This window comes from Triticum urartu, chromosome 7A (assembly GCF_056163025.1).
Source record: "Triticum urartu cultivar PI428250 chromosome 7A, HENAU_Tu73, whole genome shotgun sequence".
Classification (NCBI taxonomy): Eukaryota; Viridiplantae; Streptophyta; class Magnoliopsida; order Poales; family Poaceae; genus Triticum; species Triticum urartu.
The window spans coordinates 14,904,742-14,918,333 of record NC_141879.1 but is presented as its reverse complement, the minus strand read 5'-3'; the positions used below and the strand labels follow the sequence as shown (position 1 = coordinate 14,918,333).

The window sequence follows — 13,592 nt, the reverse complement described above, 5'->3', positions numbered from 1 at the left end:
GAATTGCAAACGAGCTACAACTACACCTCATTCTTCATAGATAAAACCCAAGGATGATCCTGCGGTGGTTCGTCGATACTGCCCACTCATCCTCGATGGACTTAAGAATGGCGCGCATTCCATCAATGAGGGACGGGCCGTCGTAGAGCTCGACGAGGGCCACATCGTTCGCGCGTGCTCCACCTCAAGCCGCACCTCCCCTTTGAGGTGCTCCTCCACCATCGAGATGTGGAAGTGCTCATGCGCGTCCTCCATCAGACGGTAGGGGTGATGCCGGCCCGCTGACAGCAGGCCAACTGGGTCAACCACCAAGAGCACCTCCTCTGAGCCATACCATACTCATCCAAGCCTTCTCTAGAGGTTTTTTCCCCTATCGGCTTTGAAACTTCCCCAAACCGGGTTTTCATTCTTCTTTTCTTATTTCTTCAGTTTTATTTTCTTTTTTCTTTTACATTTATTTTTTATATTTTCCCCTTTTTCACATACACACACCTTTTAAAATGCAAAAAAACTAAGGATTTTTTTCAATTCATATACTTTTATGAAAAATCTGAATAACTTTCAAATTTGTGAATAGTTTTAGAAGCTTGTGAACAGTTATCAAATTCGATAATACTTCCTCCGTCCCATAATATAAGAGCATTTTTTACACAAGTCTAGTGTCAAAAACGCTCTTATATTATGGGATGAAGGGAGTAATTTTTAAATTAATGAAAAAAAATCAAACTCTCTAAAATGCTTTCTAAATCGCCAACTTTTTTTCAAACTTGTGAACATTTTTTGAAATTGACAATATTTGCCAAATTCATGAACAATTTTTTGATATTAATGAACACTTCTTATGACATGCGAACTTTTTTTGATATTAGAGAAAAATAATTAAACTCACGAACGTTTTCTGAACTGCATGGACATTTTTTTATTTCATAAATATGTTTTTAAAATCGTGAACATTTCCCAAATTCATGAGCATATTTTTAAAATTCGTGAACCTTTGTTGAAATTTGTGGACCTTCTTTTCAAATTCATAAACATTTTTTGAACTCCTGAAATATTTTTAATCCATGAACATTTTTTCGAATTTTCAAACATTTTCTAAAATTCATGAGCATTTATTGAATTTGCAACATTTTTAAAGAGTGAAAACAGTTGTTTTGAATCCGTCCTCTATCAAGATGTGGGGGTGATGCCAGCCTGTCGACTGCGCCGTCCGCCATCAACATCCTTGGGCCCACTGGGTCGAAGATGACCTTCTCCGAGCCTTTCCCTTCGTTGTCTGACCTTTCTCTAGAGGTTTTCTCCCCACCGGTTTTGAACCTTCCCTGAACCAGGTTTTCGTGTTTCTTTTGTTTTCTTCTTTTATTATTTTTTCTTTTTTCTTTTACATTTCTTATTTCTCTTCTTTTCTGATTTTTGTTTTCTTTTTTTTCCTTTATTTATTTTTCACATTCACAGTTTTTTTTTCAAAAACTTTGTTTTCCAAATCACTACAATTTTCAATTCATGTACTTTTATGAAAATCGCGAACAATTTCCAAAATCGTGCACATTTTTTAAAACTTGTGAACATTTTTTGAATTCTCTGTGCTCTACACACCGCTGTTAAATTTCAGTATGAGTGTGAATTGGCATGCTTGCTGCAGGAATTCTGACATGGTAAATTTCTTGCTTATCATCCTCTGAGCTTCTCATTAGCATACCAAACAGCTCGTTTGATAGTAGTTACTAGTTCAAATTTGTGTCCGTGAAATACTTCAAACGGCTTCGAGCAGGATTAGTCCAATGGAGATGTTGGGTGGCGCGCTACCGGCGCATGGTGGGAGAAGCCCGTGTGTGGGTACTTCACCAGGTGGGCGCGATTGGTCGGCATGGCCAAAGGGGTGAAGCAGAGGTGAAATTGTGTCGAGACGGTGTGGTGGTGCGGCGGCGGCTGGCAGGTTGGGTGTCAATAGCTTCCGGTCCTGAAGCTTGATCTATTTCTAGCGACCATAGGTTCGGGCAAGTCAGTAAGTTACAAACTAGTAGCAAGATGGTATTTCTCAAGCCCTTTATTTGTTCAAGAAGAGTGCTGGAACAAGGTGTACGGAATATATAAGAATTGAAGATGTTGGCTGTATTGAAAAGCTTGAGACTTCAGGTACCGTCAGAAGCTTCACTCATTTTCCATGACAGCCACAAAGATTTGGACAGGTCGGTAAGCTACAAACTATCACCAAGTTATTATTTCTCAAACCCTAAATTTCTTCAAGAATAATGGCAGAGCCAGTCAGCCAGAAAATACACACAAGGGGGCCAAACATCGAGCACAACAAATTGAATGATGGTCATGACTAACAATTTTTAGTTGAATCGCACACGATGTTTCGTCGCAATTGAATTTACCAATAATTGCTTCTGTCTAGAATCCTATTGCAATCTCTTTCTTAATTAGATCAACAAGCAATCTCTCAAAAATATGTCTTTCATTTTATCTGAGAATCTTATTTTGGTATATTAAAAGTTTAATTTATAGCAGGGTAAAAAGACAAAAAATGGACATGCTAAGAAATCGTCAGAGCATTGGTTTGATAGGTCCTGTTTAAGTGATTAAAAAGAACTGATACATGTATAAAATTATTCGGCCAGAAAACAAGCAAGAATGTAACGTACAACTTCACAAGCACACCATAGTGAACACTCAACACTCTCAATACAATACTACAACTTTCCACAATACTCACTTCCTCATGATGGAAGTAGAGGTCATGGAGCAGAAACTGTTGTGTTGTCGAGCCCCTCCCGTGAAGAGCAACCCGACGTCCGATAGCTCCATCTCCCGCTAATTGCCGCCCGAAGGCCAAAGAAACGCAGGCTTATTCATTTATCATGGTGAAGTTCCACGACTTTATCTGATTCAGTTGGGTGAAGTTGCCAGTGGAACCTGCAAACACCAGATATATCTTGTCCTGCAGAAGCTGTGATAGATCAATGTAGATATCTCCTTGGTAGACATACCATCCTCGGATGCTGTGTTGGACCAGAAATACTTGAAACAATTTTGATGTGCCGTGGTACCTGATACTGACCCATACATCAGTCCCACTCGAGAGGATGATGGAAACATTACTAAGCGGGTACTGCCGAATAGATTTGATGCTGTTGATGTCGATGCCGATATGGTTGCCATCAAGGTCATCCTCATAGCTCTTCCTTGTGTCAAACTCGACAGCTACTACTGGGTCCGTCTTCGTGCCATCTGTCGTGGCATTACATATGCCAAGCCATTGGCCACTGCTGTTGCTGGGCAACGATGGATTGTTTGTGAGAACAAATGCCATACCTTCTCCAGCCCCATTCTGACCGGGGAGGATGTTGAGCAGGAAATCTGTCCTGAACAAGGTGGGCGTCATGCGCTTGTTGTTCCATAGCTTGAGGGTTTGCCTTGCATAAACCACTCTCCCCGACCGGTGGCGCATGTTTCCGGTACTTGGTGTGATCTGCAAGGCACCGCCTGCAATTGTTGAGCCTGGGCTGAAACTGAAATCATCCCTATTGATTGTGTTGAAGTTGGGATAAGTAAATTGCAAGCAACTACTGTATCTACTGCCTAGGGTTAGGATGACAACAGCTGCAGTAGCTATACGGGAAAAGCTCAACTTGGTTTTGGGCATTGTCATGCTAAATGGTTCCTATAGCTTCCTGCAACCTACTCAAGAAAGAGGAGTATTTATACAATCCTTATGCTTCACTGCTTCTCAATACGGTGGAGGGGAGGAGCTGACAAAGTACTTGGAAGAGACATAGTCAATGAGAATCGTCAGGATAAAGCCTGGGATTATATTTGTGCAGCTGCAGAGAAACATCCCAATGTTAGACTAAGAAACGGTGCGGCCAAAATGTTGTGACATATGCTACTCACCAGCAATATGTTTGACTATGCGATTGCTCACCTTCTTTCCACAAGAGAGGGATGAAAAGCGGGACATCTGAGAGGATCAACAAGGTCTGTTTAACAAGCAGAACAATGACATTAACATTAAAAAAACATCGATAGGTCGAAGAAAATTTATCCGTCACAGCATGATAGTGCCAGCTATGGACTTGGGTAGAAATCCCTTTCATCCAATAATTATTTATATTGGATTCCTTGTCAATGCAGAACTTGTCTCCATGGAAAGCTCTTACAATTTACAAGTGTACCACATGATGTAGTCAAAGAAAACAAGTATTGTAACTCGACTCACTTAATATACTTGTAAGTTATACTTCGACAAGACATGGCCAATGGGAATCATCATATACAGCCGACAACAAGATGTTCAGAGTAATATGTTTGACTATGCAATCATCTCCTTTTTTTCCCATTGACAGACTAAAAGAGGGGCTCATGGGAGGAATAACGAGGCTGTTGAACGAGTAAAATAGTGCAACATACACAAACGCTAAGAGGTAGAAAAAATTGGTCAGTGACAACCTGATGGTGCCATCCCTCTTTTTTTTTTGTGAGTGATGGTGCCATCCCTCAAGTAGTTTCCACTGGCGTGTAATACTGTCGAACGTTGAACTTGATGATCTTATTCGCGTGTTTGATTTGGACTTGTTGCTTTTGATTGTCTTTTATGCTGGTATGGAGATCTTGAAAAAATCTGATTGCCCTTCACTTGGAGATATTGTACTCTAAACAATCTCTAAGGGGATAAGTTCATGGTTTGGATCTGACTCAAATAGGCCTGATCTGCACTGCTCTTTATTCCATCATATGTTGTTTTACATGGTCTACCTATATTCATATGATGAATTTGCAAAGTTGATATAGCCAAGGAAGCTCTAGCATGGACTTGCGGTTAGAGTTAAGCACGAATCCAAGATTGCACGGCACGTGCATGTATGTTCTTGTTTGGTTAGTATTGCAAACCGAGTAGGATTAGCATTACTACACCGAGTAGGATTAGCAATAGGCTATGCTTAGCAAATATATATGCGTCTACCCCCAGCCCTTGTAACATCACAACGAAAAGTTCAGAGCAATAAAAAAGCAAGAGCAAGGCTCGATACGAGCCTTTGGCGATCTATCGATCAGTTTGTTTCGTTCGCAAGTGTTTCGCCGACGACGCCGAAGTACATCGATCCAATCGATCAAGCTAGCCAGCCGAGGCGTATAAATACGCAAGTTTCCGGCTAGTTGCACGTACGTGTGTACTTAGGCACTAATCGATCAAGCTGCCAGTGTGCTTGTTCGAGTTAGCTTTGCACGTACACATACGTGGTGATCCGTGATCCTGGGTGGTTTTGATCTAGAGATCAAAAGCCAACAATTGCACCGCAGCACCATTTACATGCTGCCTGCATTCCCGCACCAAATGTATGTTCCAACTTGCGTCAACAAAAATCCTATGCAAGTTGATGACGAGATGATCAGAGGTGCACTGCACGGTACAGGGGAGGTAATTTTAGCTACTGTCTAGAGCCAACTAAGTAAAAAAGAGCATAAAAACCAGCTTGATTAGACTGCCTTAAAACATCGCGCAAATTCCTTGCTCATCTTGAAGACATCTCTTGAGGCCGACCATTCCATAGTATCTGAAATTTTCCCTCAGATTGAAAAAAAAAGAGAACAGACGATCTTCTGTCGTAATATTTCTCAAGGCAGCTGGGTGGTACCTGGATGGAGTGTGCCACGTTCTTCCCAGGCACCTGAACAGAGGTGGTCCGCCTGCTTGCCATATACTCCCTCCGTCTCAAAATAAGTGACTCAACTTTGTACTAAAGTTAGTATAAAGTTGAGTCACTTATTTTGGGATGGGGGGAGTATATGATAAACAGTATTCTCACTTCCCAGCTTCAATTGTGTAGTTGTTACAGGTGTTGAATCTTTGCTTCCATTTCATGCAGGGAAGGTCTTTTCTGGAGGGGTCCTGAAAGTTACCTACGTGCAAGCTCTCAGTCAGGTATCAATGCTTTTATTCTCTCCTCGGTTAATTAGTTCATCAGTGCTATCTGAAAAGAGAGAGAGATGAAGGAGTCCATCTTGGAGCCAAGAAACTGGAAAAACTATAAAGGTAATAACAATGTAAAAACCACTAGACAAAGATTATGTATGATACTAGCTAGGATTCGGTCCTGCTCACTGTGGCAAATGTTCAGACTCACAAATGAATTGCCAAGTTTAAAATAAATACATCATCCATTCTCAAGCAGCTCAGAGCTTTTCTTGGAATAATATGGCATTCTTGATTAATTCATCTTCACTGTTTTTAGTTCATATGTCTATTATCATTCCAGACCCATTCAAGAATCAAGAGTCATCATGCATGACATCACAAACAACAGGACTAGTGCTGTTGAGCCAACTCAAACAGGGTAGCCAAATCAATCATGCAGTGGACATCAATCAACCACGCCGACAGACCGTATTCTTAGTTGGCATTCAGTCGTGTTGACAGACAAATATTGTGCATGTTCTCCAAGCCACATCTCTATGAAACTCTTGTCACCACTGGATCTAGTGTACTGATTTCTCTCACCTGCATGCTTCTGTCAGTACAGGAGTGCACACCCCAATCAGAAAACTATGGTGCATTATGTACACTGTTTATATGCCTGCTTTAATTGTTTTATCAGTCACCAAGTTGAATGGAAAAAGAGGATGTTCTTATTCACCACTTTTTAATTATTTGTTTATGGTCCATATTTATTTCTGACTTTTGGACCATGTTTGAAGTGCCCAGCAGTGAGATTGCAGCTAGCAACGATGAGAAAAGAAGAAGATACGCCGATGACACACTTATCATAGTAAAAGCTGTTGGCCCAGTCCCGACGCCGAGTACTTCCGGCCTGCTACAAGGAGGTGCCGTCTCCTTGGCTAAGTGGTCGATAATTGTCTTCAACCAAATAATTCTGACGTGTAACAAAACCCTGTGAACCTATTTGATAGGCAGAGCTGCTCCCTGCTCAAAAGCTTGTGTTGTTGCGATGTTCAGAGACATGGTAACACAAAATAGTTTCATCCAAGATGGGCCATAGAGTTTGCACCAGTGGTAGCTGCTTGCAGTTACTACCATCTTCCCATTATTTCCAGGCTTGAGCCCAGTCCTGAAGAACACTGCAGAATGAGGCAAAGCTCACAAACATAATGTTTGCATACAGGAACATTTAGATTGGACAAGCTTTTCACTTGATGAGATTATTTTCAAAAGTTGTTTAAAAAAAGAGAGAATAGAGGTTCACTTCCAAGCTTGAAAAGCTGTATCAGCTCCCGTCCAATCCTAGTTATGTACACATGCATACAATGTGTTAACTACCTGACCTAGCAATTAACACCAAGGGGTTTAAGTTAAGTATAAGCAAGCATGGTACGTACTAAACCAAATGCGTCCTCAATCCTAGCATTCCTGATCTTCCAACCACAAAATAATCAGAACACGGCACATGATGCATCCACCTGCTTAATCATCAGGATTGCAGCCACTATAGGGAAGATCAGGAGCATGCATTCATTCATAATCCGAGTTACAGCCATTACAGACAGTTTACAAGAAAAATCTAGTTCTTGATCTTATAGATGTGAGCCAACAAGCTGTTACTTTTTACCTACTAACGGAAGGGCGGTTTGGGTGCACCAGCGAAGCCTCCTTGAACGCGCACACAACATCATGAAAGGCCCCATCAAGTCGGATCTCCTCGAGGTGTAACAGGTGCTCCATGCCGACTGGTATGGTGCCACCCCAATGTACCACACTGAGACAAAGGATTCGTAAGTTGGGCATAGCCCCTGCTTCGAACCCCAGGTACGCTGTAATATCTTTCTGAGAACTACAATAAAAATACTCCAGAACTAGGAATAGTCCTGTGCCTAATATAGCTCTTTCAGCAGGGATTTTACCCGCTCCAAAGTTGAGGTAGACGAGGGAGGGAAGCTCTCCAAGAAGATGAATCTCCTCAGTTGACGTCTCCTCAACCTGCAGCTCAAGGACGCGCAGACAATGGAGACCATCCATCCATTTCGGAACTCTGCAGAACCACCATGTTCTCATGCAAAGTCGCTCCATATGTTGAAAAGGATTGGATAATGAGCCCACCTGCAGGTTCTCACTCTCAAGATGGCAACCAAAGATGCGCAGACATTCGAGGTTACGGAGCTTTCCAATAGAGAAGGCCAAAGCATCAACTTTTTGCGTCCCCAAACTGAACTCTTTTCTCACACTCAGTTCCCTCAGATTGGTCAGCTCGCTGAGATCCATAATATACTTCAGGGAGATCTTTTCCAGGTCAAACTCTTGCAGAGTGCGCAGTGATTTCATATTCTCGATACCTTCCGGCAGGTCTGTACAATTTGGAAGACCCAGATAGGACAGGCGGGGCAAATGAACTATATCTGAAGGGATGCTCTTTACCAGCCTGCATTTCTGTATGTCCAGTGTCTCCAAGTAAACAAGCTTACCAAGTTCAGTAGGGAGCTCTATTTTCCCATCGACTCTAACCATCACACACCTCAGCTGAAAAAGTTGGCTAATAGCAGTGAGGTCAACTATATCCTTTCCCCTAACAATGATGAGCACCCTGAGATACTTGAACCACAAAAAAGGTGGTATGGGATTCTCAAACAATATAAATGACCGAACTTGTGGCAGTCTAGCAGCAATAGCCATATCATACTCATATGTTGCTCCACCAATAGCCATGGAGCTCAGGGATAATCTGCGAACATTGTACTTGCAGCCATGCATCAGTCTTGCCATGTCCTCAGAATTGTACGCCACACTTAGAAAATTGTCTTCTACACACTTGATTAGGATCAAATCAAGCATCATGTCATGTACTGTGCAAGACAACACCTCTCCATACTCAGTTTTTGATGGCTGAATCATACTTCTATTGACGAGCTCATTGAAATAACTCCTGCCAATATCCTCCAAATCTGACCCATGCAAACTGCTGACGAAGCCTTCAGCTATCCATTGTCTAACCAGATGATCCCGCCATATAATGTGGTCCTCAGGATACATACCAAGGTACAGAAAACATGCCCGGAGATGAAGAGGAAGATGCGTGTAGCTAAGGTTTAATATGTTATTCATCTCTTTCAATGAAGGATTTGTGGCAGATTGGGCACCCAGAGATTTCCTTATGCTCTCCCAGTGTTTCCTTGACCTCACTTGAGTAGCTAATAGGCTAGCTATAGTGATAATTGCAAGAGGCAATCCACCACACTTCTTCAGAATTTCAGCCGCAATGTCTTTAAGATAGGGTGGACAAACAACTTCAGACCCAAATACTCTGTTCGAGAATAACATTCTTGAATTCTGTTCATTGAGGGGCTTCATTGTGTAAATGCACTTATGGTCATTGTGACAGGCCACACTAGCCACATCTTCCACTCGTGTCGTTACTATTATTCTACTCCCATTTCCATTTTCTGGAAAAGCAAGACTAATAGTATTCCATGCTGATTGATCCCACAAGTCATCAAGTACAATAAGGTACCTGTTGAAATGTTTGCACAGGTTACATCGTATCAGAATATGACTAAGTTGAAGACAGAAGCATCAAAAATTAAAATGGACTAGATGAAAGAAATATGTTGCTCATATGGCTAAATTAGCATGATCACATAATATTCAAGACGGGATAACAATGCCTGGCCGAAGAACCTTCATTATCATTTGGTCAGCTTATGCCTGTATATTGTAGTCACCTGGCATTCTTCACCTATGAGTATTCGGTCCTGTCTCTCAACCCCTACGAGTCTCTTCCAATAAACAACTAAGCAAGTTTTTACATTGAATGAAAAAACATACAGAACTTCAATCAATTGTTCCGAATGTGTGTTTCTGCTCTAATGTTTTCTTTAAAATTTTGAATATCTACCACGAACGTACAAAACAAGAAAACAACAAAACTTCCTACATGCATGGGCAAGCAACTCTAACCAAAATATGTACTAACCAATTACTTGCTACTTCAAATTGAAGATGAGCAGCCAATAATGCCAGTGGCTATAGGAAGTAAGTAATTACCTTTTATCTGCGAGATACTTCCTTAGCTCTTCAATGATGTCTTCAAACCCGCAATCATGAGAAGACACACTTATCCCAAGTTTCAATTGTAGGCGATTGAGAAGCACTCTCATATCAGGCTTCTGTGAAACTGAAATGAATGCCACACTCTTGAAATGCCCCCTGATCTTATCATACACCTGTTTGGAAAGTGTAGTTTTACCCAGACCTCCAAAACCAACAACAGACACAACCTTGAGTTTTTTCTGAGTATCCATCAACCAATTGGCAACCTCCCCCCTTGGGCCGTCAATGCCCACAAGGCTAGTTGCCTCCTGGTAGACCGCTGACAGCCGAGGGTCGACACCCACAAAGCTAGGCTTGCAATCATCAATCTTGTAGCTCTCACGTCGAGCATTTGCTTCTACCACAAGAGTCCTGAGCTCTTCCATCTGGTTGGCAATCCTATGAAGCTCGCACAACCTCTTGTGAAGTTCAGCAGCCTCCCCGACGAAGCTTGCTTCAGCATCCTCACCTCCAAATTGGCGCATGAAGTCATCAATGCAATTCTCCATGTCATAGGAGATCTCCCTGACATCATCCCTCCAATTTTTTAGCGCTGGAGCGAGCTCATCCATGAGCTCCAGCTGCTCAAGGACAGCGTTTATGGTGCTCAACTCCTTCTTGAGGAAGGACGCCTGCTTCCTCACCTCTTTGCGCTTAATGTACTCGTCGCCCATGAGCTTGGCAAGCTTGGCACTGAGGGTGCTCATCACCCCAGTTGCCACAATCACTGTTGTTGCCTTCCCCTTACTCTCTAGGCTCACTTTGCCATCCTCCTGCTCTACCTCCAGCGCTGATGGCTGCAGTTCGGATGCTGCAGCGGAATCATCCATCAACTTCAATTCATCCACCAACTTGGAGGCAAAGCCTATCTGCAACAAAAATGAAAAGAAGGTCAGGACAAATCACTAAATAGTTAAATGGTGGATCATATACATTTACTATTGAGTAATTGTACCTGCCCTTCTGTCGAGGTAGCTACATCACTTGTAATAGACCAGTTTGAAATTTCCACATCACCCAGTATTCCACTAATGATAAACCATGTAGCAGGCCTATTCTTTGGGTCATAGTTCATGCATTTTATCCCTATCTCAGCACATACTTTTACTTGTTCCAGTGCTGTCTGGCTCTCTGATGTCCTGAACTTGTTCGTCCAACTTTCAACTATCTGCCAATTTGACAGCCTACTGAGTTACAAAAAAGCATGGCTTGCATTTTAGAAAAAGCACACCGCCGTATTGATTTAGGACTGGAGACCAAATGCAAGGATACTGCCACAAACAAAATTGAATTTCTCACTTGATCGATTTTAGTGTTAGTAATCTTTTGACACACATAATGACTCAGAAATCAGAACCATCTTTATTTTACGTTTTGTGGAAGATCAGTACAAAGACAACATTCAAATCTTGTCATTTACAAATTCTACTGTTAACTAAATACTCTGATTGAATATGTGTTGCATTTCTGTTCAACAATATTGAGGTTTGTGCTAAGCATGTTGTCTATGATGTTGTTTCTTGGAACCTCATGTATAATATAATTACCTCCTTAACATTGGAGTAGTCCTTATGTCCCATAAGGATCTCCATTATTATAACTCCCAAACTATATATGTCTGTCTTGAAGGTGATTTCTCCCTTGTTTATAAATTCTGGTGCCATATATCCCCTGCATAAAAAATAGTGCAGTTTGTACAATTAGTGAATAAAGTGTATGCGACAAAGTTGGTAGATGGCTGATAAAAACATCAAGTTCTCAAAGAAAATTGCTAGCCTACATCGTCCCATGCTTGTTTTCAGTGATAGCCCGACTCTTGCTTTCACTTAAGCGTCTTGATAGACCGAAATCCGTAATTCTGGGCAGCATGTTGTCATCCAATAGTACATTTTGAGGTTTGAGGTCCATGTGAATAATACGCTGCTTGTGAAGATAATGTACGCCTTCACAGACCCCCTTGATTATTTGATAACGTGTGATCCACTGAAATCGACAAGCTGCATCTGTGGAGAGTATTAAGTATAACAAATAGTTGGCACTATATGCGGAGAGATAGGCTGAACCACACAAGCTCAAAAGGCTGATCAGATTTTACCAGGGAGATAGTCAGCAAGGCACCCTTTGGGCATGTACTCGAAGCAGAGCAGCCTATGCCGCACATCAGCCAAGACACGCTTCCCGTCATATGGCATCAGTACTTGCTGCGTCTCGGAGCAGTATCCGAGAAATCGCACGGTATTCTTGTGCCGGACCCCAGCAAGACAGGTGACCTCGCTTGCGAAATTCTTGTCCAGGATCTCGTACATCTCAAAGAGCTTCTTCACGGCAACGGTGCGACCACTTGGAAGCACGCCCTGCATCTCACATAGAATCGTGTCAGCTAGATTGTCTCCGGTAAATTAATTTCAGAGCGGAGGGTCGGCTTGCTTACCTTGTAAACCGCTCCGAACCCGCCGCTGCCGATTTCATTATCTTCAGAGAAGTTCCCTGTGATGGCCTTGAGAAGCGAGAAAGGCAGATCGACAGGATCCGCACTTTTGTCGAGCAACACTTTCTCCAGAGCAGCAAGTTCGTTGTCTTGGCCGCCATCCGTCATCTTGGTTGTGGAAGTTATAGGTGTTATTCTATTGAAGCATGCATAATTAGTGTTGTTCATTAGCCGTACGTGGAAATAAGGAGAAAACTGGGACCTGCTATTATTCAGTTGTCTGGAAAATAATCATGTTAAAAAAGTCGACTGAAACCAATACAGTACTCTGTTTTGGGGGTAATTGAAGAACTAGTGATTGCAGAAAAAATTAGTACATCTATCTGAAGTCTAAAGTCGATCTAAAAAGTCTGAAAGAGACTGATGGACTTAATTTTTCTCTCGGTTATACTAACAAACAAGAAAAACATCTGTATGAAATTTTTTATCTATGTGAAATCTGAAAGAGACGTGGATCTGAAATGTCTGAAGTAGACGGGCGGACGGGCTTTTTCCCCTCCATTAGTTAGCAACAAAAGAAAAAGGCATTGAAGAAAAAGGGATCCGCTGATTAGATTAGATCTATGGAGGATACGGATCTAACACTAACTAACCAAAAACCAGGGGATGAGTCCCCATCTATCACCATCTTAGTGGCTTACGGTAGGTACCTTTCTTTCTTTGCCAGGGAAGCGGCGCCGCAGACCAAGGATGGCTGCGGTCGGGCCGGATAAGAACCTGACGGGAAGAGTACTTCGCCGGAGAAGTACTTCCGAGGAGGGTGGGGGCTGGAGAGGCGGAATGCGGAGGGGGGAAAGGCCGTGCCCACAATGGAGGCTTGACCTGGATGGAGTTTGCGGGCGGAGACTAACTGAATGGAGTCTGCACTCCAGACTTCACATCCGCGTTTGTCTCCGTGATGCCCGTGAGCCAAATGCTCGTCTCCGGGTGCATCTTACTAGTTACTACTACTAGTTTCCAAATAATTACTAACACCGTAAAACCAACAGTAATCCGGGTTTCCCAAAAGAAAATATAATCCCGGTTTGGACTCAATTGATTCTTTGCTTTTCAAAGCAATATCCA

The 13,592-nt window shown here is 42.3% G+C and overlaps 2 protein-coding genes across 2 annotated transcripts; both read right to left on the bottom strand.

The window, feature by feature from the left end:
• Positions 1-2,588: 2,588 nt before the first annotated feature.
• Positions 2,589-3,665, bottom strand: LOC125525355 (putative L-type lectin-domain containing receptor kinase S.5). Its single transcript, XM_048690357.2, has one exon. It carries the CDS (start codon positions 3,653-3,655, stop codon positions 2,852-2,854), a length of 804 nt encoding a protein of 267 aa, XP_048546314.2. The 5' UTR covers positions 3,656-3,665; the 3' UTR covers positions 2,589-2,851.
• A 3,785-nt stretch (positions 3,666-7,450) lies between these two features.
• Positions 7,451-13,353, bottom strand: LOC125525610 (disease resistance protein RGA5-like). Its single transcript, XM_048690622.2, has 8 exons — positions 13,178-13,353; positions 12,471-12,663; positions 12,135-12,393; positions 11,820-12,042; positions 11,587-11,710; positions 10,995-11,207; positions 9,995-10,908; positions 7,451-9,461 (listed from the first exon to the last, which is right to left on the bottom strand). The coding sequence occupies exons 2-8, from the start codon at positions 12,633-12,635 to the stop codon at positions 7,565-7,567; spliced, it is 3,795 nt and encodes a 1,264-aa protein (XP_048546579.2). The 5' UTR covers positions 12,636-12,663; positions 13,178-13,353; the 3' UTR covers positions 7,451-7,564.
• Positions 13,354-13,592: the final 239 nt, after the last annotated feature.

Excerpts from the sequence above, each read along its gene's own strand:
- LOC125525355 (XM_048690357.2), bottom strand. The coding sequence starts at position 3,655 with ATGACAATGCCCAAAACCAAGTTGAGCTTTTCCCGTATAGCTACTGCA.
- LOC125525610 (XM_048690622.2), bottom strand. The coding sequence starts at position 12,635 with ATGACGGATGGCGGCCAAGACAACGAACTTGCTGCTCTGGAGAAAGTG. Across the intron at positions 12,043-12,134 it reads CCTTGCTGACTATCTCCCTG|ATGCAGCTTGTCGATTTCAG; the intron begins GTAAAATCTGAT and ends TACTCTCCACAG. Across the intron at positions 10,909-10,994 it reads CTACCTCGACAGAAGGGCAG|ATAGGCTTTGCCTCCAAGTT; the intron begins GTACAATTACTC and ends TTTTTGTTGCAG.